Source organism: Tursiops truncatus, chromosome 15, assembly GCF_011762595.2.
Source record: "Tursiops truncatus isolate mTurTru1 chromosome 15, mTurTru1.mat.Y, whole genome shotgun sequence".
NCBI lineage: Eukaryota > Metazoa > Chordata > Mammalia > Artiodactyla > Delphinidae > Tursiops > Tursiops truncatus.
This window is the reverse complement of record NC_047048.1, coordinates 3,149,810-3,175,695: the sequence shown is the minus strand read 5'-3', so window position 1 is coordinate 3,175,695 and position 25,886 is coordinate 3,149,810. Positions and strand designations below refer to the sequence as shown.

Here is a 25,886-nt window from a genome sequence, read left to right as displayed (position 1 = left end):
CCGCGCCTGCTACCCCGGACCTCACAGAGGCCACCTTCCATGTGCCAAAAATGGGTCTGCAGGCACGGTGGCTTCCGGCCTTTCAAGTTCAGGGAGGGGACAGGAATCGTGGCCGAGTAAGCCCCTCCCCTCGCGGGGCACCCTGCCAGGTGAAGGTCGCCGTGGGCAGTGGGCGGGTGACTGGCTGGTCCCTCACACTCCAGCCGCCCACGGGCAGGGCGCCTCCCCGCTGGGCTCCAGGGCCGAGCCGTCAAGGGTTCAGTCACACCTGCCCTTTTTCCTCTCCCCGCAGGGTGACGGAGGCCTGGGTGGTATAAAGGACTGAGTGTCCCCCTAATGCTGGCTCAGAATCTCCGGGGAAGTCTTGGAAGAGCACAGCTTCTTGGGCGGCGGCTCCCGCTCTGCTCTCCTGACTCAGTGGGTCTGGGATGGGGCCCTGGAACGTGTATTCCCTGGAGGCTCTGGGAGGATTCTGAGCAGTGGCCAGGCTGGGGTGCGGGCAGGGGAGGAGGGGACAGTCGCCTTCCGGCCTTCACCTGGGGAGCAGCATTCTGTGCTGTGAGAGCGGGCGGCCTCTTGGCTGTGCAGACACCCCTCGTGTGCATACGGTGGAGCCAGAGACTTCTGGGATTTTTTCAGACACAGACTGAAACCCTCGCTCTAAATGGAATATTTACATAAAGTAGCAACGGTGAGTCACAGATCTGGGAATTCTCAGGACGTTAAATGTAAACCATCTGTGTTGTGACATCATACATGGCTGAGGCAGAGCTCCTGGAAACGGGGGCTGACAAAAGCGCCCTCCCAACATGTCCCAGAGGGAGGACAGCTCCTCCGTCACTGGACAGTGATGCCGAGAGGCAGCACAGCCTCTTTCCTGTGGACACTGCTCACAACAGAGTAGCCTCGTGCCACCTCTGTCGCTGCACCATGACCCTGCGAGGCGGGAGTGAGGATCCCGGCTTATGGATGAAAAAGGGCTGTGTGGGCCCTGGGCGGCGTGGGAGCCTCCCCTGAGCCTGGCCACCCAGGCCTCGGGGTTCCCGGCCCCAAGCCCCTCCTGCACAGCAGCTGAACAGGCTCACCACCCCCTAGTCGTCAGTCCCAAGCCCGTGATGCTCTGAAAACCAAAGGCTGTTTTTGCAACTTGTTTGGAGGCAGAGCCTGACCTGCGTCGAGCTCAAGTGCCGCGGACCCCGAGCTGAACTGCTGGGAGGCCGTCCGGTGTGGATGTCCTCAGGGGTTGCTGCAGAAACACGAGTGGGTTCCGCGAGAGTGCCCCCCGGCCCCGCTGGGGATGTGACCCGATACGGGACTCGGCCCCAACCTGAGAAACGCGCAGTTCTCGAAAGTGCATCTTTTTCAGATAAGAGGTCAGGCACCTGCATGGGTGGCGGGTGGTTAAGATTCATCTTCATCTGTTTTCTAGAGGCCTTGAGGGGCTTACGAGGCCAAGCTCTGTGTAAACTCAGAGAAAGGAGGACAGAGCTCGTGGAGAGAAGCTGAGGAATCTGTTATCAGTCCCTGAGTTGGGTCTGTCACTTCTTCAGACACTGATTTTGGTTCTAAATTTCCTGAAGCTCAGGGGAAGGAAGACACCGAAGCCCTCTTTCCTCACGAGGAATTCACGGAATGTTCAGGATTGGACGACAGCAATATGGCTCCTGGTTTCACAGACGGGGTCAGGGTTTATGATGAGCTGAAGACTGAACGTTAAGATTCAAGATTTCACCCTTCAGTGTTTGGGGTCCTCCCCACCCACCGTCCCAACCACGTGAGGACGAATGTGAGAAGTCGCGATTGGGTTCCATCTCATTTTGTGTTGGAGAGAATGGAGGCCCACAGAGGCAGTGACCATGTCAGGGTCATACTGGCTGGGGACAGAGTGGGGGCAGACCCAGCTCTGGCATCGCAGCCCAGGTGGCAGAGACAGAGGCTTCTCAGTAACCCTTCGGGGCCGCCTTCAACCCCAGCTGTATAAAAGGTTAGAGACACTTCCATGGGTGGGTCTCACACCAGGTCTCTCCAGTGATGGAAAGGCCATCATATGCGGCGGTCACTCGTTTTATAAACACGTCCCACACCCAGGGGGTGTCCCGGGGCACTTCTCTCCCCTCTTTCTACCCTTGTCCCCCCTCCTGCAGCTGTTCAGGATGTGGGGAAGCCGGGTTCACAGTCACCGAGGGACGAGGGGCGGCCTGGAAGGGGGCTCTGCGTTCCTGCGGGAGCCAGCACTTCTCAGAGTATGTCCAGCGCTGCTTCGGGAATGAACACATCACGTGTCCCACACTCATGTGTATGTCCACGTGATTAACAAAATGTAGTTCCACTGGAGACCTCTAGTAGCTATGTGTCCTCTAGGCCTGTGACAAATGTGGGCACTAAGAGGCCCTGGCAGGAGACAGTCGGGGTCGGCTGTCCAGCTCACAGTGATGTCCCAGTGTTTGCGTCTGAAGTGTGACCCTTTGAAGGAAGTGACCCTTGTCCCACCTTTCCCTGTGACATGGGCTGAAGGGCTTGACCCTCAGAAAGCAGTGACTGGCTAATGGGTGGGCGTGCGGCTTGAGCTGAGCCAGTCAGAACCTGCCCTGGGGTTTTTCCCACTGCATCTGAAGAGCAGAGTGCTTCATGTGGGGACCAAGCTGGGCGGCTGGCAGCCTTGAGCAGCAGGGCTGCAGGTCCAGCCGAGTGGTCCCAAACGCCACTGTGAGAGATCAAAACCATGGTGCAGAAAGGAGAGGAGAGACTAAGAGCTGCTCCTTTAGCTTCTTCCTGTTCATTTAGGGAGAGTGAGAGCGTACCCAGGTCTCATGACACACGAGGGTGGGGGCAGGGGCGGGGGGGGGGAGGGCGGGGGCGGGGGCGGGGCCTCCTGGCTCCTGCTCAGGTCTTGCCTTTGCCTTCACAAGAAGGCACTGAATTAAAACGCCATTCATCCTTCTGCTGCCTGCCCTGCTTTTTGTTTATATGACATTATTATTTTTTCATGAGGATGTATTTTAGTGATTTAGAATTATTGACACAAAGGAAACACTGCAGGGTCTTCTTTTTAAGTTTCCTGTGTGATAATGAAATAGCGTTGTGTGTTGGTTTCCCAGGAAACCGTAGAAGGCCAGCCTGTGATTGGATGTGCTGGCAGACGGGCTGTGAGAGTTTCTAAAGGTGCATGGACGCCTGGCAAGCTGCTAATAGAGATAATCTCAGCACTGTGGGCACTATATGGGTGAGATGAAAGGCTCAAACATTATTAGGGAATTAATTAAGCAGGAGGGGGTTGGTCTAAGTTGGTTGGAGGAGAGATCTTGAAAACTGTTTCCTTGGATTTCGAAAACAATTTTTAAGATGCGATTTGAACAGTAGCCCTGATGTAATTCAGAAGCATCTGTGCGATAAGACAGAGACAGAGCCTCTTTTTCCTAAACAGAGGTACACAGAGAGCCACAGCACGTGTCATGTGACGCTGATGGCCTAATTCAGAGCAACTCTGATCAGTCAGGTTGGTGTGCACCTGTGAACGGATTCTTAGAATTTTCACTTGAGCAATATTTCTGAAAATTGGGAGAAAAGGATGGCATCACTATTTTTTTTTAGTGAGATATTAGCTTTGCAAAAGAGCTCTTCCGGCCAAGACCTCATAGGGTTTCTGGCTCTGGAGGAGCGGGTGGACAGGAAGGGAGGTCAGGAGACCCCGCCCCAGTCAACCAATCATCAATACAAAGATCCTTCCAGGACGGTCACAGGAGCCAGCAGGTCCTCTCCCTAGTGGAACAATGATTTAACTGGGGAAAATGATCTTATAAATGTTTAGAGTCCCTGGAATTGGTGCCAAGGGCATATAGCAAAGGGGGGAAGACTTACTGCAGAAAATCTAAAATCACTAAAACCAGCAAGTGTCTGAGCCACTTGACCTATGATTTGCCCCCCCACCCCCCACCCCTCAGCCCAGGGTGACAGAAGCTCCACTCTGAGCTCATGTGGCCAAGAAGACCCAGCCCCTAGTCCAGCAATTTGGTTCGACCTGGAGCAGGAAGCTGCCGGCATTTCTCATCCAACTGCCCGCCCCCAGCTCCACAGTGCAGAACTCTATGCCAGGCAGGTATGGCCAAGAGAACTGGGCTTCCTTCCCTCACGCAGCCTTCGCTGGGAGGCTGGACGATGTGCGTCAGGCACAGCAGGTCGAGAATACTGAGCCCTGATCGCCCCCACCCCAGCCGGCCAGGACGGAAGAAGTTCCACACTGCCCAGATGACCAGGGGCTGCCGTCTCCACCCAGCACCCCACTGGTTCAGCAAGTGCGTCACTATGGAGAAGAGGGCTGTTGGCCCCACTCCAGCTTTGGTGTTGTGACACAGAGGTCCTGCTAGGGGGAGAGTCAGTCCTTAAGAATAGAGAGCTCCCCTGCTCTGCCCGAGGGGAATGTCTGTATTTGGACCAGAGCAGGCCTAAGGGCATTGTTGGAAACAATAGCGACCACACGGGTGAGAAATTGAGAGGAAACTGGCAGCTCCACGATAGCAACAAGTGAAGTAATAATAAACCGGCCAAGAAGTTTAGCAGCGAGAACCAGGCAAAGACACAGCGAAGGAGAGCCCTCTCGGGGGTTAGAGAAAAATTCAAAGGTTAACAACATCCTGCCACTGCAAAAGGGCTGGGCTGTAACTGGATCAAACTCTGGGGTAATTTATACCCTGGAGCTTTGTCAAAAATGATAGAGCTAGCAGGTAGTGGAGGTTAACAGCTGGGTGTGATACCCGTGGTGGGAGACAACCCAGAATCCTAATAGGGAGGCAAGAACGAGAGACAAGGGGACCCTGGCTAAGACCGGTCATCCCTGGTTGTCAGGGAAACTGCACGTGTGCCCAAGGCTGCAGCTCTGAGGGGTGACATCGGAGGGTATACACTGCTGAGGAAACGGACGTCCCTGAACTGGTCCAGGCAAGTCACTAAACAAATAAGCAGATAAGCGAACAACAATGACCACAACCAGCGGGGGCTGAATATCAGTATTCTGAGTTGATACGATATAGTATTGAAAGTGAGCTGTTTTCCAAAAACAGGAACGTGTGATCCATACAGAGGAAAGAAAGCAGGCAGCCTCTGGGGAGCCCCAAATATTGGCAAAGACTTTGAAAGTAGCTATTATAATATGTTCAAAGAACTGAAGGAGGTTTTCGAGAGAAAATGGCGGAAGAGTAGGACGCGATCACCTTCCTCCCCACAGATACACCAGAAATACATCTACACGTGGAGCAACTCCTACAGAATACCTACTGAACGCTGGCAGAAGACCTCAGACCTCCCAAAAGGCAAGAAACTCCCCACGTACCTGGGTAGGGCAAAAGAAAAAAGAAAAAACAGAGGCAAAAGGATAGGGACGGGACCTGCACCAGTGGGAGGGAGCTGTGAAGGAGGAAAGGTTTACACACACTAGGAAGCCCCTTCTTGGGTGGAGACTGCGGGTGCAGGAGGGGTGAAGCTTCGGAGCCGCGGAGGAGAGCACAACAACAGGGGTGTGGAGGGCAAAGCAGAGAGATTCCCGCACAGAGGATCAGGGCCGACCGGCACTCACCAGGCCGAGAGGCTTGTCTGCTCACCCGCCAGGGCGGGCGGGGCTGGGAGCTGAGGCTCGGGCTTCGGTCGGAGTGCAGGGAGAGGACTAGGGTTGGCGGCGTGAACACAGCCTGCAGGGGGTTAGTGCGCCACGGCTGGCCGGGAGGGAGTCAGGGGAAAAGTCTGGACCTGCCAAAGAGGCAAGAGACTTTTTCTTCCCTCTTTGTTTCCTGGTGCGCGAGGAGAGGGGATTCAGAGCGCTGCTTAAAGGAGCTCCAGAGACGGGCGCGAGCCGCGGCTAAAAGCGCGGATCCCAGAGACGGGCATGAGACGCTAAGGCTGCTGCTGCCGCCCCCAAGGGGCCTGTGTGCGAGCACAGGTCATGATCCACAACTCCCTTCCGGGGAGCCTGTGCAGCCCGCCACTGCCAGGGTCCCGGGATCCAGGGTCAACTCCTCCGGGAGAACGCACGGCACGCCTCAGGCTGGTGCGACGTCATGCCGACCTCTGCCGCCGCAGGCTCGTCCCGCACTCCGTGCCCCTCCCTCCCCCCTGGCCTGAGTGAGCCAGAGCCCCCAATCAGCGGCTCCTTTAACCCCATCCTAATAATTATTTTTTATTTTAATAACTTTATTTTATTTTATTCTCTTCCTTCCTTCCTTTCTTTCTTTTCTATTCTATTTTTTCTCCCTTTTATTCTGAGCCTTGTGGATGAAAGGCTCTTGGTGGTCAAGCCAGGAGTCACTGCTGTGCCTGTGAGGTGGGAGAGCCAACTTTAGGACACTGGTCCACAAGAGACCTCCCAGCTCCATGTAATATCAAATGGCGAAAATCTCCCAGAGATCTCCATCTCACCGCCAGCACCCAGCTTCACTCAACAACCAGCAAGCTACAGTGCTGGACACCCTATGCCAAACAACTAGCAAGACAGGAACACAGCCCCATCCATTAGCAGAGAGGCTGCCTAAAATCATAATAAGGCTACAGACACCCCAAAACACACCACCAGACGTGGACCTGCCCACCAGAAAGACAAGATCCAGCCTCATCCACCAGAACACAGGCACTAGTCCCCTCCACCAGGAAGCCTACACAACCCACTGAACCAACTTTAGCCACTGGGGACAGACACCAAAAACAATGGGAACTATGAACCTGCAGCCTGCGAAAAGGAGACCCCAAACACAGTAGGATAAGCAAAATGAAAAGACAGAAAAACACACAGCAGATGAAGGAGCAAGGTAAAAATCCACCAGACCTAACAAATGAAGAGGAAATAGGCAGTCTACCTGAAAAAGAATTCAGAATAATGATAGTAAAGATGATCCAAAATCTTGGAAATAGAATAGAGAAAATGCAAGAAACATTTAACAAGGACCTAGAAGATCTAAAGAGGAAGCAAGCAATGATGAACAACACAATAAATGAAATTAAAAATACTCTAGAAGGGATCAATAGTGGAATAACTGAGGCAGAAGAACGGATAAGTGACCTGGAAGATAAAATAGTGGAAATAATTACTGCAGAGCAGAATAAAGAAAAAAGAATGAAAAGAACTGAGGACAGTCTCAGAGACCTCTGGGACATTAAATGTACCAACATTTGAATTATAGGGGTCCCAGAAGAAGAAGAGAAAAAGAAAGGGACTGAGAAAATATTTGAAGAGATTATAGTTGAAAACTTCCCTAATATGGGAAAGGAAATAGTTAATCAAGTCCAGGAAGCGCAGAGAGTCCCATACAGGATAAATCCAAGGAGAAACATGCCAAGACACATATTAATCAAACTATCAAAAATTAAATACAAAGAAAACATATTAAAAGCAGCAAGGGAAAAACAACAAATAACACACAAGGGACTCTCCATAAGGTTAACAGCTGATCTTTCAGCAGAAACTCTGCAAGCCAGAAGGGAGTGGCAGGACATATTTAAAGTGATGAAGGAGAAAAACCTACAACCAAGATTACTCTACCCAGCAAGGATCTCATTCAGATTTGATGGAGAAATTAAAACCTTCACAGACAAGAAAAAGCTGAGAGTTCAGCACTACCAAACCAGCTTTACAACAAATGCTAAAGGAACTTCTCTAGGCAAGAAACACAAGAGAAGGAAAAGACCTACAATGACAAACCCAAAACAATTAAGTAAATGGGAATAGGAACATACATATCAATAATTACCTTAAATGTAAATGGATTAAATGCTCCCACCAAAAGACACAGACTGGCTGAATGGATACAAAAACAAGACCACTTCAGACCTAGGCACACATACAGACTGAAAGTGAGGGGATGGAAAAAGATATTCCATGCAAATAGAAATCAGAAGAAAGCTGGAGTAGCAATTCTCATATCAGACAAAATAGACTTTAAGATAAAGACTATTACAAGAGACAAAGAAGGACACTACATAATGATCAAGGGATCAATCCAAGAAGAAGATATAACAATTGTAAATATTTATGCACCCAACACAGGAGCACTTCAATACATAAGGCAAATACTAACAGCCATAAAAGGGGAAATCGACAGTAACACATTCATAGTAGGGGACTTTAACAAAGAACTGAAGGAGACCATGTGTAAAGAATTAAAGTATGCTGACACTACCACACCAAGTAGAGAATATCAATAAAGAGACAGAAATGACTTAAAAAGAACCTAATGAGAAGTTCTAGAGTTGAAAAATACCATAACCAAAATTTAAAAATTCACTAGGGGGACTCAATGGTAGATTTGAGCTGACAGAGGAAAGGCTCAGTGCACTTTAAGATAGAATGATAGAGATTATGCAATCTGAAAAACAAACAGAAAAAAGAATAAGAAAAAAAAAAAAGAACAGAGCACCCACCAAATGTGAGAATACACCGAGTGTACCAACATAAGCACAGTGAGAGTACCAGGATGAGAAGAGAAAGAAAGAAGCAGAGAAAATACTGGAAGTAATGACTTAAAACACCCCAAACTTGGTAAAAAAAAGTCTACACACCTGACAAGCTCAATAAACCACAAGTAAGATAAACGGAACAAGATTCACACCCAGACACATCATAGTTAAAATTCTGAAAGACAAAGACAGAAGGAAACTCTTGAAGTCAGCAAGAGAAAAATGACTTAACCAGAACAACCGAACTCAAATAATATTAACAGCTGACTTCTAATCAGAAAAAATGGAGGACAGAAGACAATGGGGTCACACATTCAAAGTGTTGAAAGAAAACTGTCAACCAAGAATCTTACATTCAACAAACTATTTTGAAAATGAAGGTGAAATAAAGACATTCTGAGATAAACAAAAACAGGAAAATTCATTGCTAGCTGACCTGCCTCACAGGAAACACTAAAGGAAGATTGTCAGGTCGAAAGCAAGTGACACCAGAGAGTAATTCAAATCCACATGAAAAAACAAAAAGCACCAACAAAGGTGATTACATAGGGAATTACGAAAGACAGTATAATTACCTATTTGTTCTCCTTTCTTCTCTTATCTGATTTAAATAGGAATTTCATAAAATAATATGTATATAATTGTATTGTTGGGCCTATAATATATAGGAATGTAACATACTTAACAATAGCTGTGCAAAGAGGCATAAAGAAATGAAGAGAACCAGAAATAGTAAATAAAAAGGTTAAAATGGTAAACTCTAAATAGATACTTGCTCACCTTTCTTCTCTCAACTTCTTTAAAAGACATAAAATTCTATCAAAGGATACCTATAAAAATGCATTCTTGGGGTTGCCACATATATGGACTTAATATGTATAATAATAACACAAAGAGGGGAGGAGGGAATGGATCTATACAGAAATATAGAGATTTAGTATAAATCTGAAGCAAATACTGATACTAGGGCAATCACTATAAATGGTACACTAGAAAATACCCACTCAAAAGAGAAGACGACAGCAAAGGAAAAAGAGAGAAATAGAGATATGAGACTTATAGAAGGCAAACACCAAAATGGCAGAGGTAAATTCTGCCTTAGCAGTAATTACATTAAATGTGAATGGATTAAACAACCTGGTGAACAGGTAGAGATTGGCAGAATGAATAAAATAACATGATCCAACTATATGCTGCGTGCAAGAGACACATTTTAGATGCAAAGATTCAAATAGGTTGAAAGTGAAAGGATGGAAGTGATACACTATGTGAACGGGAACCAAAAGAGAACTGGAGTTGGCTGTACTAATATCAGACCAAATAGACTTTAAGACAAAATTGTTACTAGAGACAATGAGGGACACTCTGTACTAATAAAAAGGGTCTATCCATCATGAAGATACAACAGTTATAAACATATATGCACCTAGAAACAGAGCCTGCAAATACATGAAATTAAAACTGACAGAAATGAAGTGAGAAATAGACAATGTTAACAATGATAGTTGGAGACTTCAGTACAGCAGATGGCAGAAGATAAGAGTGTAGAAGACTTGAACAGCACTACAAATCAACCAGGCAAAACAGACACACACGAAACTCACCACACAGCAACAGCAGAGCAACACACCTTTTCAAGTGAATTCTTGCAGCACAGACCAGATGCTATGCCATCAAACAGGGCTCAATACATGTGAAAGGACTGAAAATATACAAAGTATGTTCTTTGACCACAATGGAATAAAATTAAAAATCAGTAACAGAAGAAGATTTGAGAAGCTCATAAATCTGAGGAAACTAAAACACACACACCCCTAAATAACCAATATGGCGAACGGGTGACTTGTGTGGTATGTGAATTACATCTCAGTCTGGTTGTTTAAAAGATGTGGTTCAAAGGAAGTGCTCCCATTGGAGCTGGCACTCCCAAGATCCCTCTGTTGGGATCCCACGCATCTGCCTACAACTCTCCCAAATCATAAGGGTCAACGTCGGGACCCAGCAAGATTATGGAGCACAGAATTCTGGAAGAAAGATGGGCCTCATCCTATCTACCTGAGAACTCAGGAGCACACAGAGAGCCCAGACGTGCGAGTTCTTAGCCTGGACTCCACGGGGCCTTCACTGGAGGCGACTACCACAGGCTTCAGGGGGGCCTGGAGCCCCAGATTCAAGGTGAAAATCCTGGGTGGAGAGAGCATCCACAGCTCTGATCAACTTTCTTGAACCAAAAAGCATCTGTCGGACTCACAGAAGGAACCCCTTCCTCCAGGCACAGGGCTTGTCAAGGCCCCTCCTTCACTCAGCCACACGTCCCGGGGCTACGACAGCTCAGCTCTGCACAGCAGGTCTGGCAGGAGAGATGGAACTGCAAGCCCGAGGCCCATCAGTGTGTGTCTGGGGAAGACGTTCTAAAGCCTCGTCAAGGGCTTCCCTGGTGGCGCAGTGGTTGAGAGTCCGCCTGCCGATGCAGGGGACACGGGTTTGTGCCCCGGTCTGGGAAGATCCCACATGCCACGGAGCGGCTGGGCCCGTGAGACATGTCCGCTGGGCCTGCGCGTCCGGAGCCTGTGCTCCGCAACGGGAGAGGCCATGGCGGTGAGAGGCCCGTGCACCACACACACACACACACAAAGCCTCGTCAAGCCTCGGCTCTGATCTATTACGTGAGGACCCGAACAACCTCCTGGCAGGGCGTACTGTGGATTCCATGTCCCTCTCCTCCCTTCCCCCCGCCGTCCTCCCTCCCTGCCTCCTTCCTCCACGTGTGTCCACGTGTATGGACTTAGGAATGCGTGTACGTGTGCACGTATGCGTGTGTGCATATGCCTAGCTCAGTGCCTGCACGCGTTTAATAGTCCTCCACGCAAATCAGCTGAAATCTGAATCTCAAAACACCCGCATGTGTGAGAGGAGCAGCAGATTGAATGCCTCTTATCAGCCCGTTCTGAGAATGCTTTCATGAACAAAGAATCCAGAACTGATGAATCCAGTCCTGACAGCGCTGGGAACGGCCACAGGTGCCTGGGAGCTGGGCTGCAGGAGATGGTGAGGGCGGGGGTCAGTAAGCTCTGGACACATTCGGGGGGGCTGGCTGTGTGGGTGTGCGTCCAGCCTCAGCACCTGCATGTGGGGCGACCTTGGCCTCAGGCTTGTTGTGTGAACAAGGACGAGAACCGCTCTACCTCGCAGGGCTGGTGTGAGCGTCGAACGAGCGTGCCCGGCCCAGAGCAGGCGCCCAGTTAGTGCTCAGCACACGCGGAACCGTGGAGAGCGCAGCCCGCACAGCTGACGCCCGGTCACTGTGAACACCATCCGCGAGGCCTGACGGTCTAAGCGCGGCAGGCCCAGGAACCAAGGACGGATCAAGGCACGTGCTGGTGACTGTCTCTAATCGCTGAGCCAGAACGCGCTGGACGGCGGAGCTGCCCCTTCCCGATGTGCTGCTTTTGGTACAAGCTGCGGCTTCCGTATCAGGAAGAGGCAGGTCGGCGTCTGCAGCTTTTCGCTTGAAAACCTACAGCCCCTCAACCGTAGACAGATGTTCCTTCTGAACGTGTGCAGCACTGCTTCTGCTGTTTTCCCCGTGCCCACGGCTACGGTACAGACGGGGGGCCCGGCGTCCTTGTGAACAGAGCACATGGGGCCGACGGAGCGAGCTGTACCACCCTGCCATGCCCTGCTGTCCCGGTCCCACCGTGAGCGCGTACACAAGCCACCATTTAAAGGACGCCATTCTATGGAGCCTCAGGGCTCAGTAAGGCCTGAGTTCAGATCAGAAGGAAGGTGAGACTTGTCTTAGATTAAATATTGATTTAGAGCATGAATGCCAAGGGGTGGGGCGGGCCTGCGCGTCCATCAAAGAGCTTGGTGAATCTCATCCCTGTCAAGGCTCAGCATCGCTGAAACCAAACAGTCTAGGACTGACCGGGCCCCAGCTCTCTACCGGCTGCTTCAACTGGTTTTGTTCGTGAACGTGAGAGACCGACTGGGGCGCTTGTGGGGGAAGCGGGGCCCCTGGGGAGGGCGGGGGCCCCGTGTAACAGGCACCCACCTCAGACTCCGTGGCGTCCCCTGACTTCTCCTGGAGGGTCCCGCCCTCGGTCAGCGCGGCACCGTTGTACTTGTTGCAGATGTCCTCATCTGAGTAGTGTAGTCCGCCGGGGCTGGGCCGAGGCGGGGACCTGGGCGGGACGGGGACACCAGTTACCCCCCCACTGAGGCCTCCCGACCCACCCTCTGGCCTGCTTCGAGGCTGAGTGGGAGAAATCCACCGCCTCTGGCATCATTTTGGCCCCCAATGCAAACAGTTCGCAGCCCCCCTGCAGCTTCGCAAGACGCCTGCCCCGTCTGGGGCCGGGAGGTCTCCCGAGACCGCGTCCCTGCCCCTGAGACCTGCCCTTCTTTTCTGTCTCTGGAAATGTCTTTAAAACGTCCCTAACTCCCCACACGCTGCCCCCCCCGGCTCGGCGCTGCCCCACTGGGGGCCCGTGGGCGTGGGCCCGGCCGAGCGGGTCCTCAGGTGGAGGCAGCACGGGGGCTGGAGCTGTCGCAGCCCTACCTGGTCCCGTTCTTCTTCGAGAAGGTGTTCTTCACGTTGAGGTGGCGGCTGCTGAGCTCCAAGGTGGCAAATCCCCCGTTGTCCAGGGTCACGGACTCCTCCATGTTGGAGATGCTCTTACCTAAAGCCGGACGGGGGAACGAGCACAGATGCTTCAGTAAGCTGCTCCCCGATGGCCTGCTGGACGGAGCCCAGGGCCCGGCCGGCCTGCGTCAGCCCACCAGACAGGCAGGGTCAGGCTGCGGAGAGAGGCTGCACGTCAACCCCGCAGCAAAATGCCGTTTGCATTTTGGTGTTTATTCTGCTCGACACCAAACTCCGAGTATTTTGATCAGTATTTTATTAAAGAGCTCTCAGAATACGTGAACTCTGTAAACCGTTGAGGACATTAAAGATTCAATACATTTCAAAATAAAAGCCTCACAGTCATAGGACAAGACAGCAAGTGGAGAGTAACTGTATAAGGGGTGACAGCTAGAGGGTGCAGGGTTTCTTTCTGCGGCCATGAAAATGCTCCAGAACTGACTGTGGTGATGATGGTCACAGGTGTCTGTGAATGTAACTGAAAACCACTTAAAATAAGTCTATAAATACATATCAAAACATATTCTAAAATACATTAGCCGGCCAAAGTTACACGTAACTCGAGGACAGGAAGAGGTCCTGGTGGCTCCGACCTCGTTTGGCATGAGAGTTGGTGTGTCCTCACGGCTGTCCCTCTGCTCGGGCTGGTCTACCCCCCTTCTCCCTCCCCCACCTTGGGAGCCCCTCCCCCAGCCATCTTCCTGACTCATCACTCACCCCCTCCTTCAGGTCACAGCTCAAGGGTCGTGAGACCAGAGAGAACTTTTGGACCCTGAAGTCTTCGCCCTGTGTTTTTTCTCTCCGTGGTGCCCTCACCACGTCTGCATTTCTCCTGCGCTGGCTTGTTCTCTGTGGTCATCTGTCTGTCTTCCTACCGGACTATAAACTCTTGGAGCACAGACCCAGTTACGCTCGCACAATAACGCTCTTAGTTACATCCCAGCCCCCGGGACGCTGCCCGAGCACACACCAGGGGCACCCTGTGTGTCTGTACAATTCACCAGCCTTTCTGAACCGCAAGGGTCCTCTCTGCTGGGGATCCCACAGCCCTCGCCTCACCTTAATGTTCTACTCGTGTGCAACGGGGGAAAGCCAGCAGAACACAGAGAGTGGTGAATGAGAGAGGAAGCTGCTTGTGAGTAGGGATTTGGGTTGATGGGAGGCGAGCAGGTGGAAACTGTTATCGGAAGGGGACTCTGACGTCGTACGAGGCAGCAGGATCATGCAGCAGGGTTAGAACGAGGCTGCAGCGGCAAAGGTTTAGGTTCTGTGCGTCTCCTGGGCAGGCAGGGGGACATGCTGGTAGACAAGTGTTTCTTTTCTGTTTTCTTTCCCCCTGGGCTTCAATGATGACATTAAATGAATGCTCCAGGGTGAGGCTGAGTATCAGAAGCTGCGGGTCAGATCGGACTTTTCAGGTCTGTTTCCCAGATGGAGAAGAAGAGTGAAAGCGGGGAGATTTTCTCTGCGCCAGACATAGGATTCTGTAATAGCATTAGCTCAGTAAAATGACATGCCATTCATACTCTGTAAATCCCGTAGGAATAAAATCTGATTTACGAACACTTGTTAGAAGTGAATGTATACAGAAAAAAATAAATCCTTTCTTGGAGGGATGAATGGCTTAATGTTACAAAAGCAAATGGCAGGCACTTTAGGTGCCTGGTTTGATGAACCCTTTTGGTGCCGTGACAATGGTGCTGGGGGCTGGGGTCGGGGGATCTGCTGGCCCCCGCTTCACAGAGGTATCAGAGTGTTCCCAGCACCCCGTGAGGTTCCCTCACGGACCTTCGCTGCTTATACTTCTCCACTAAGAACACCCACCATCCTGCCTTCTAGAAACATCCATTCACTAGGTCGTTCCTGACCTTTCTGTAAACGGAGTCACACTGTATGGGCCCTTTTGCGGTTGGTTTGTCCATTTCTCTACTGACGGTGATTCCTTTAGCAACGCCACGCCAGGCTGTGCTGGGAACACCGGGGACCCTCTGACCCACAGAGGGCTCGGAGCTGCGATGCGGGACCTAAGGCAGGTGCTCACCCTGTGTTAGTGAGAAGCGCTGGGCCACAGACACGATTCTGTACCATCCCCGAGCCACACCGAATGCCTGAGACGTGCCCCACTCACTGTCCTCGCGATACTGGAGTGAGATTTTTCATCTGTTTAACGCTTTCCGCTCTCTAATCATCGCTTAACAAAATACTCCTGCATTTGAGCAACAGTGCAGATGAGGAAACAGACTCACAGAGGCCAAATGACCCAAAGGCCCACTTGAGGGCGGAGCTGGGACAGAATCTGGTGGCCGAGGTCCAGAGCTCCTGTTTCCCTGCACCTGCTGCCTCCGAAGGGATGTCTGTTGTGCCTGTTTCATCGAATGAAATGGAATGTGGATGTGGGCACCCCGGATCCAGGAGGGAAGCCCCAAACGTTTCAGCTCCAGAGCTCCCCCGTGGGGAGACGGGGAAAGGCAGGCGCCGTCCCACCTGGGCCGCAGCTCCCGTACTTCTTGCTCTGGCCGTGCAGGACCAGGGTGAACGCCACCAGCAGGATGCCGAGCAGGCTGGACAGCGCCATCACCAGGAGGAACCACCACTGCTCGTAGAACGGGGCCTCCACCTGAGCTGAAGGGCGACACGGGCACGGTCACGTGGGACAGAAGCTCCGTCCCTGCCGTGAGCGGGGGAGGGGAGGGCTCGGGGGCAGCCCCGGGCACGGGGAGGGTAAACCCCCCTGCCTGGGCTGGGTTGTCGTGGGCAGACCGACCCAGAGACAAGGCTCTGGTTCCACCGTCTCTTTTGGGCCCAGGGTCCTGTCCCCCCCTTCCCCCACCACCCCCCCGCCGCTCCCAGCCCAGAGACTTCACTGTCCTGGACCTGGCCATCGTGTTTATATTCTCTCAATTTCATCTGCTTACAAATGTCGTCTGGGTTAAAGGGAGGGAGGAACAAAAGCGCCTGGGTTTGCTCGTCTCTCCCAGTGCTGGGGCTTCCCTCCCAGACAGCCCCCAAGTCCCCCGGCCACCTCCATCCCCGCTGCCACCCCCCGGGCCACCACCACCGCCGCCTGGGCCACCGGAGCCACTGCTCAACTGTGTCGCCTCTTCCCGTTGTGCTCAAACCCTTGACATCACAGAGAGCGTTCTCAGGTGGGAAGTCGGCCCCTCCTAAAAGGCCTCAGTGCTGCCCCTACTGGCCTCGGGGTGCGGTCAGTCTAAGCCTGGGAACCCCGTGACCCGAGCCCTGCCCGTGCCGAGCACTGGACCCTCCCACACCTGCCCAGGAACCTCCTCGCACCCTCCGGCTGGGTGGGCCTGCCTGACCACCTGTCGGCCTCCTCCGCTGCATCAGGGCCCCCAGCCCCGGAGGCTGGGCTGTGTTTTATTTATTTCGATCCTCCAGCAAAGCTGAGCCGAACAACGGGCCCCCCTTCGATAACGTTTTCCCAGAACGAACAGAAAAGGTTTCACTTGAAAGTTGCTTTGAAGAAGGATCGTCTTCCTCATGTTTTATTCTGTTTACTAAGACGAGAAAAATGGGAATTGCTTCTCGGTAGGTGTCGGATGGCCCTGGGGTCCCACTCGTCCCTTCCACGAGCTTCCCTGTTTCAGGGCATCGGACGTGAGGGACGGAACAGGAAGCCCATTACAGGTGGAGCCCAAGGTCTGGCTCCCAGGAGCAGAAACCCCCAGAAAAGACCTCTCCCTTATGCTAAATACCTCACTGGGTGGACGCGAAGCGTGTGCACCCTGGGAACGAGGGGGACGTCTGCTCTGGATCACGTAACAGCCCAGGGAGCACTTTAAATCCAAAATACATGAGCTGGATTTCAGGCTGTACGTTAAGTCTTCCATCTAATAAGGCCAACACGTCCAAGCCGACCTCTGGGCAGTGGCGCAGAGCAGGCCTGGGCAGAAAGGCCTGGGCGGCTACAGGACTCCAGCCCCGGGCCGGGCTCCCCAACCCCGGTCTGCACAGGGGGGCCTGAGGGGTGCCGGCAGGGGACGGACGGCCTGCTGGCTTCTCGAAACCATGAGAGGAGCGGACTGCCGACCAGCTGGAAGCCGAGGCCGGCGCGGGGGTGCGACGGATTTCAGAGGAGCGGTCCAGCCACGGCGCCCCGTGACCCCGAGGGCCGGATCCGCGTGCTCACGTAGGAACTAGCCTTTGCCACCGGCGACGCGCGTGTGGCATGGAAAGCTCTGTGCGTTTGTTTGGAATTGCTCTCTAATGAGTTCTTGCTCATGGACCAAGGGAGGCATATCTTGAATTGCTGAACTGGGGTGATGGGTGCTGGGGGTGCCTTATTCTATTCTCTCTACTTTGGGGTGTGTTTACGATTTTCTTAATAAAGATGAAGGAAGCGAGGAAAATTTGACTTTTCTACGTACTGTTCGTTAAACAAGCGAGTGGGGCCCGGGTCCTTCCTGCGACCCCTCTCACTGAGCGCCCCTGGGATTCATGTTGCTCCCAAGACGCTACCCTTCCCCCAGACTCACGACCAGGAGAGGATGAAGGATGCTTTCAATCTGAACAAGTGCAGTCAGCGGCTTGAACAAATGCGACTGCAGGGAAGGGAAACAGAATTGTCTTGATTGGAAGGAAGGCTCTCGTGGCTTCTGGCCCGGACTTGGCCTGCTCCCTTGTCCAGATGACCTCCAGTGGCCAGCCCTCACTCAACCCCTCTACAGCCCGGCTCGCGATCCTGGCTGCACGGAAGGGCCGCGGCGGAGCTAGGCAATCACCAAGCCCAGACCTGCGCCCCCGGCGATGCAGTTGCCGCCCAGGGTGGGGCCCTGCGTGGCTGTTTCCTAAGCAGTCCCGAGGGGTGACCCTAAGGCGCAGGCGGGGTGGAGACCCGCTCCTCACGCGTACCTGGGCCCAGCCTCACCTGCCCTCCCCTCCCCGCCCGCTGGTCCTCACTGGGCTCCTCACCTGCTACTTCCTCTGCCTCGTCCCAGGCTCTCCTTCCCTGCAGCTGCCCCACTGCACCCTTCAAGACCCAGACCCGGGCTCCCTCCTCCGAGAAGCCCTTCCTGATTTTCGGGCAGTCACTTTGACCCCCAGCTACCACACGCCTTGCCACGTCACTGGTGAGGACAGAGTCTGTCGCCGCTGACACTCGAGCTCTGGGAAAGGGAGCCTGGCCTCCCCGTGTGCTCTGCTCCACCCAGAGCAGGGCGGGGGGCGGGCACCTCCCACTTTAGGCACAGGGCTCACCGGGGCCCCCGTCGGACACAACCGCGTGTCAAGGGCTAACGCACTCCCCGGTGGCTGCTGGGGGCGAGCTTTGCTTTTCAAAACCAGCCCATGGCTCCACAGTGAGGTCGCGTCCCCTCATGGAGGGTCTTGGGCTCCACTTTGCCTGGGAAGCCTCCTCCCCGGGGGGACCCTGCCTGGCTGGAGCGGGTGGCTCCGGTGCTCAGGGAGAGAGGAGAATTCAGAACGGCTGGAGCACAGCGTGGTTGGGAGTGCGGAGCGCGCGGAGCCCGCGCCGTCCTCCCAGCTCCTCGCGAGGCGCGCGCCGGCCCTCCTTCCGTCACCATGGCTCCAGGTCACCCTCCCTGCCCCCGAAGGAGGGGCATCGCCCCGGGATTCCCGCAGGGCTCCTACCTGACACGGCAGCAGGGGGGCTGCTGGGCTCCCCGTAGCCCACCTGGTTCACGGCCACCACCCGGAACTCGTAGGTCACTCCTTGCCTGAGCTTGTCCAGGCTGGCGGTGTAGGACGTGGCGCCCCGCGGAATGTCCTTCACAAACATGTCCCACAGGCCTTCATCTGCAGAGCAGCGAGAGCAGAGGTCAGGGCGCCTGTGCGTGGATGCGCACCCTGCCCTCAGCTCCCAGCTCCCTCCCCTGGGGACGGATGTGAGCCGGAGGCTGGGTGAGCTGCGGGGGCCGGGGGCACAGGCAGGAGAGGGGCCTCCCCCTGGTGACCAGACTCTGCTAAGGCTGCAAGCTGGGCAGAAGCATTTCCCCCGGTGCTCCCTGGGCCTCTGGTTTCTGACTGGATCTCACCTTTGGTGTAGGGTTCCGGCTGCCTACCGACCACCTCCTGCCGCATGTCCCTAAGCCCACCTTCCAGACTCACCGAGGACACCCGCTGGCCCAGTGGCGCCTGCGCGCACCAGCCACTGACCTGAGTTCTCAGTCCCACTGCTTTCTAACTGGAAACGACAATCCCGCCGGCGGGTCAAGGGGAAAGCTTTGAACAACGCCTCTTGTGCCAGCCAGCCGCCAGCCGCGCGGTGATGCTGCCACGCTGTCCCCACCGCCTGGGGTGGTCGCTGCAGCGTGCTCGGCGCAACTTTCCGTCATCGATAACGGGTCGTGTGCTCTCGCGGGGCGAAGGCGCCGAGTGGCAGCTGGCATGGGGGTGCACGTGCTCTGGGACAACTAGTTCCTTCACCTGGGGACCCTGCCTTAACCTGCCAAACCGAACTCCCGAAGTGCCGCCCTTGAGTTCGCGCATCCTTTGGAAGCGCTGCAGCATCAAACCTGCCCTAAGACCAGCAGTTATTTAATCTATGCCCAGGTGCTACCGAATACAGGTATAAATTTTAAAAAATATACTGAATTTTGAACAGGCGCCGACACATCTATGTTCATAGAGCATTATTCACAGTAGCCAGAAGGTGGAGGCAACGCAGATGTCCATCAACACAGGAATGGATAAAGAAAAGGTGGTCCGTCCATACAATGAAGTATGATTCAGCCTTAAAAAGGAAGGAAGCTCTGGTACCTGCTACAACATGGGTGAACCCAAGGACAGGATGCTCAGTAAGTAAGTCAGAAACAAGCAGGATAAATACCGTATGATTCCACTTACAGGAGGTCCCTAGAGCAAATTCATAGAGACAGAAAGTAGCAGGGTGGGTGCCAGGGGGCGGGGGAGGGGGATGGGGGGCTAGGGTTTGACGGGGACAGAGATTCAGTTTGGGAAGATGGACAAGTTCTGGAGGTGGACGGTGGTGATGGTTGTGCAACAACGTGGATATACTTAATGCGACTGAACTGTACACCTACAAACGGTTAAAATGGTCAATTTTATGTTATGTATTTTACCACAAGAAAAATACATATTGAATTTCTTTAAGCCCTGACGTGTAGGAAAACATTAATAAAATTGAAATTGAAGCCAGAAAATCAGGTGCAGAGAAAAAGGAAGAAGCTAGACAGCCTTGGTGTGAAGCCTGCCTCACCGCACGTTAGCTGTGTGACCTCAGGGAGAGGACTTAACCTCTCTGTGCCTCATCTGTAAAACGGTGACAACAAAGGGCACCTACAACACAGGTGTGTTGCAAGGGTTAAACAAGTTAATATTGATAAAGTGCTTAGTAAGCAGTACACTCCGTGAGTGTCTGCAAAATAAAATATAAATCCAATCTCTGAGGAGGTCTTTCAGTAAAAAGTGGGCTCAGGGCCCAAAATGTTCACTTGAAATAGTGATCCTTCATGAATTATAAATTCTTTTATAGGCACAGGTTTGTGATCTTTTAAAAACAGCAGGAGATCTGGAGAGGAATCTCCATGCACACTTGAATACGCATACATACGTGCAGACAGCTTTACGGGGGTGGGGGGCGGTTATCTGGAAACCAACCTTATCACACACCCTGGAACACCAGATATGTTTGAGAGGATCACAGTAAACAGAAAGAGACAGCTAGTGTGTAAGTTGTATTTGCATAGGGTTTAGAGTTTGCACCGATTAAGCCCTTGTAGTCACAGGTTAATGAAGGAATGGATGTGAATGAGGCCTGAAAGGCATAAATCTCTGTACAGGCAAAAAGGGAGTACGCTGATTATTTATTTCTAAATACTCACATTGATCGTAGTTTCTCACCAAGCCACCCATTACCACTAATAATGTCCAAATGGCAAGTCACAGCTTAAGCCTTTCTTTTCCTTCTAAAAATATTAAGGTTTACACTCATGCTTGTCATATGTGATTTATTTCTGGTTTGGCAAGAAAGATCGGGGAATAATAGGCACGGAGGGTGCGTTTTCTCTGCACGTGCCACTCCCTCTGCCTGAAGTCCCCGGCGCGGTGGCGGGCATCCTTCCCCTCCGCCCCCTCTCACTCATCCACGCATTCGATCCACAAATACTTAATGCTCCCTCTTCGGTCAGGCCCTGTTCCAGCCAACAGGGGATCAGATGAGATTTCTGCTCTCAGTGGGCTGTTTATAAGCCTATGGGGGAGGGGGGCGATGGAGGAAAATCAACAAGCTCATTGCACCCTTTCAGACTCATCTTTTTGAGGCCAGCCTTGACCCTCTCCTACACCCCTTCTGCCAATGGGCCTCCAGAACGCTTCTTCACATTTACGTGTCTGTTTGCACCACTGGGCTCTTGAATTTTTCAAGAGTTCAGTAAATATCAGTTGACCTGATTCATCTCCCCTTCCTTACTCTTTCCCTTCCCTTTCCTCCTTCCATGCATCCTTCCATCTACCCATCCATCCATCCTCCCTCCATCCCTCCATCTGTCCTCCCATCCATTCATCTTTGTGCCCCCACAGCCTTTCACAGGGCCTGGCACTGGCAAGCTTTCAGTAAATAATAACCACCACCATTTAATTTAGCACTTACTATGAGCAATTCACTGTGCCAAGGGCTTTAAGCATTGAATAAACTGTGCAATATTTTCCCTCTAAAAAGACAGATCATTTTATGCTGTGAAAGAGACTGAAGAAAAAATACAGACTCTTGGAAACTGGATACTGCTTAAAGCCATTGAAATTAAGGGACTTAAGAGTGTGAAAGGCATTCCCAGACCATCTGCAGCAGGCCTGAACACTGCTGCAGTGGGCTCTCTGGACGGCTCTTACACGACTGTTTCTGTAATGCTTTCCTGCTACTGCGGAAAAAGAATTACTTCCCCTGCCTCTACTGTCACCTAAAGTCCACATTTTATTTTAAGCGCTCTGTCATAGCTCCAGGAATTATGTGCATTTTTCATAAAAACATTTAAAAATATTGATACAGAATCGCAACACACGATTTACTTTACACTGAAAAACGCTGCGAGGGGCGGAGTCACGCCAAGAGAACTTCCTGCGGAAGGAAGCTCGCACTTTTATTCTGCTTAATTCTGCCTTTCCAAAATGAGCGTCCTCAGCGTTTTAGGCTGCACTTGTGGTCCCCTGGGCTATCTATCCACACTAGCATTCACACCGCGATCACGGCAGGCAGAAAACCCCGGCGGCTGTCGAAGCCTCCGCTCTGTCTCTCCACTGTGCATTGTTCCCTCGCTTGTATTATGTTGTTAAATATCTCAATAAATCAATGACGGAGAAAAGCATGTCTACAAATTAGGGGGAGAAATAACATTACAGAACTATTAAGCATAATGAGATTTGCGCAACTGATTTTCCACGCACCAGGGTAATCCCCGGTCCTAGACTTACATTCTCAATCAATACCTGAGGGGAGTGCGGGCCCTCGTGCTTTTCTGGGGATGCGTTCAGCCGGCTGTCAGACTCCGGGCGAGCTCACCCCGCCGGGTGCTCAGCAGACCCCAGCCTGCTTTCCCTGCCCACTGGGGGCGCTCCTACCCCTACATCACCCTCGTGTGGGGAACTCGTGATTGGCCCGAGGAGAGCAGTCGCTCGTGTTTCCCAAAGCCACATCCCTGGATGGCCGATGCCAGAGGCCTGAGGACCAGCCCTGCGGGCGGTGCCCGGACTTCGACCTTCCTGGGAGTCACGTCGACCTTCAGGCCAGGGCCTCTTGATGTCTGTGGCGGGGTGTCCGTGGCATCTTGCTGGGCTCGGTTCCCCTTCTTGGACTCCCGGCACCTTCTCGGCCTCTCCTTACTGTGACACTGCTGGGGAAACGCCACCTCGAGGTATGAAGGTGGGGGAACCGTGGAGAAATACACGTGGCAGAATGCTGCTCGACAGGCCGCAGTCCGGTCACACACCTCCATCCCTGCCGGGCTCGGAAGGAAAGCTGCGTGAGGGTCCACACACGCACGTGCGTCCCACCGGCTGCTTTTCCTTTAAAGATATAAGCTCTGGGTCCTGGCCGCCCTGTGGCAGTATTTGTTTACTAAAGAAGGAGAACGGCTAATACTGAACATCCTCGAGGAGAGCAAGCGCTTCCAGTCCACGCGGGTCACTGCCCCGACCGCACTTGTTTCCGGCGCTTGGCGCAAGGCAGCTTCTCTCCTGCGGGGCCAGCACCTTGCCGCCCAGGCACATCTGCTCCCGGCCATGCCCTCGTCACCGGGGAGCAGGGACACCGCCCTCCCGAATCCCAGGGTCCACGCTCCACTTACCCTGCCGACGCCCAGAAGCGTGTCTATGGCAGGTTTCAAGGCAGGCGCCAAGAAAGACGTTTGACCTCGTGGACGACCCAGCAGGGTCTCCACGCTGAGTGAAACTGTCATTCACGGCCCAAGGGTTCTGGTTCCACTAAGCTCATAACCAGCGCCATGACGTCGGCTTGCAGCTCTGAGCCTGGGAGCTGCTTATGTCTTAAACGCTGCCATTTCTCTTGGTGTAACTGGGCTGGGTCGGAAATTGAGCTGAAACAGGTGGGGCTTACACCCGAGGCTAAATACATCTGATGATAAAATAATTGTATGTTATCCGATCCTTGTTGAAGGCAGGACACCAATGAGATGAACGCAAAGGATGGCCTGGGACCAGGACCCAGCCCAGAGAGAAACGGCTGCAGAGCCCGACAGGCTGTCAACTCGGGGTCATGCAGGAGAGAAGAAGTGAACACTGGCCAGTGACGGAGTTGGAACTGCAGCTGCAGCCCTTGGGCTGAGGCGCTGACTCGGCAACTTCCGTGGATTTTAAACCTTCTGAAAAGCACTGATTGTTTTTCTTTGTTCAGTTGAAAAGTCCCGCAGGCAAAGATCAGAAGTGGACAGAGTGAGTGGGGAGGGGCCTGGGGGGCCCCCAGGAGGACCGCAAGTGGGCAGGGAGGGGCTCACGGGGACAGGGGCCCTGCTCCATGTAACCCCCTCTCCTCTCTGGGCTAAACACATTACGCGTGAAAAAAGCAACACAATGTCTGCCCTGCCTCGGGTACATCCTAAATATGTATTTCACGGCTGCTGTGGAGAGGAAAATATATTTATAGTTCCTTTAGTGCCATTCTGGTCTATTGTGTAAATATGTAAATTAGGTTTCCTGATCTATACAGTAAAATGCCTCGGGACAATTTGTGTAAATAGATCATCTGCATATGCCCGCTGCATAGTTTCCACTGCCTTCCTGGGAGCTTAGCAACTCCAACTGGGAGGAAACCTTCGCCCAACCGGAGAAATGAACCTTCGGCAAGGCTGTCCTGTGGCGTCCGGGGCCGCGTCCACACTCGCTGACTGCCCTTCTCCAGGAGTGACGGGGGTGTGTGTCCTAGTCCGATGTGAATTTCACCAGCTGCCGTTCAATTCGGTGTTTTCACGTTAGGGCATCAGCAGAATTTGCAGGGGTTCAAGTGAAGAGGCACAAGGCTGCAGGGCCACCTGCCCGGGCCGCTGGAGCCTGCTGGCCACCGTCCCCGCGCCAGCCAAGCGGACGAGCTCCATGCCTTCCAAGGGCAAGACGCAGATGAGGCCTGGTGGGGAGATGGCAGGCAGCCTGGGGCCCCCAGGGCCACCCGACAAAGGGGCTCAGTCTTTCCAGACGCCCGCGGTGACGGGAACCCGGGTGGCCCCCTATTAAAAACTACCCCTCCCAGGGCCCAACACCACTACCAAGCTCCCTCCAGACACCACTGCCCTGCCCGGAGAGGGCGTCGCCAAAGAGCCTCGGGGAGAGAGTGAGACGATGCAGCATTACTGTTCCGTGTAATGAGGCCTGTAATAGATGACAGCTGAGATCCAAAGCCCCAGGTACTGGCAAGGCGTTTAAATATTGACAATCCGTAAATGCATTTCATCTGATTCCAGGCAGCTGCAGGCCTCCGTTAAGGGGGGAGGGCGTCTCTCAACTTTCAGCGGCTGGACGGTGAGGCCGGCGGCCTGCTCTGGCCCAGTCGAAATCGCTGGCGACTTGCTCTCCAATGTTGAGAAGTTGAAGCAGGACCCTCGGGGCTCGCTGGAAACGACAGCGTCCTCCGGGTCAGCTTCCTGGCACGTCCTGGTCCCCGTGGGTCAGCTTCCACCTTCTGGTAGTGACCCGGGGAGTCAGACCGCCAGCTGCCGGCAGAAGGCTGGTGTCTGGGCGAGGCCCTCGGGTGTGGGGCGCCACCCCGTTAGTGCTGCACCGCCTTCCAGACTCCCAGAAGCTGCGCTTGTAACCACCAAGCACCCCGTTTCCTTCATCGCAGCAGACAGATGAGCAGGGGCAGCACGAGGGGAAATGAACCAGCTCCCCAGGGAGCCTGAGAACGCACCCTCCAACCCCGGGGCGGCCCGAGTGCTCACTAGGGCTACGATTCCCACACGCCTGCGTCTGGCTGGTGGGGGGCTCCGTTCCCCACAGGCCGATCGCTGACATGAAGGTGCTCGTTTCAGAGAGACGGTGCACCTGACTGACCAGGGTGAGGAGACCATCCGTGGAGATTAAAAAAAAAAAATTTAAGCTCAGCTTTTTCTTTTGAGATAATTGTGGATTCCCACGCAGCTGTGGGAAATAGCACAGGCATCCCATTGTGTCCTTTATCCAGTGTTCCAACCCCCCGTCCCCCCGCAAGGGTGTCATGTTGGGAAACTACAGTACAGCGCAACCGGGAAACTGATGCTGACACAGTCCTGATGGGACCCTTTGCTGCAATGCTTGCACCTGGACACGTCTCTCCTCGAGAAACAAAAACCAGAGAAACGGTATGAGACTAAAAATAACTACG

General features: G+C 53.2%; 1 protein-coding gene across 1 annotated transcript in view; it reads right to left on the bottom strand.

Moving 5' to 3' along the window:
* The window catches only part of SDK1 (sidekick cell adhesion molecule 1), an 822,147-nt gene that overhangs the window by 5,756 nt on the left and 790,505 nt on the right, over positions 1-25,886 (bottom strand). The window contains exons 41-45 of the mRNA XM_073791836.1: positions 18,692-18,856; positions 15,566-15,703; positions 15,328-15,444; positions 12,998-13,118; positions 12,491-12,620 (exon numbers count right to left, since the gene is read on the bottom strand). Coding sequence (XP_073647937.1) covers positions 12,491-12,620; positions 12,998-13,118; positions 15,328-15,444; positions 15,566-15,703; positions 18,692-18,856 — 671 coding nt within the window. The remainder of the gene's footprint in view (positions 1-12,490; positions 12,621-12,997; positions 13,119-15,327; positions 15,445-15,565; positions 15,704-18,691; positions 18,857-25,886) is intronic.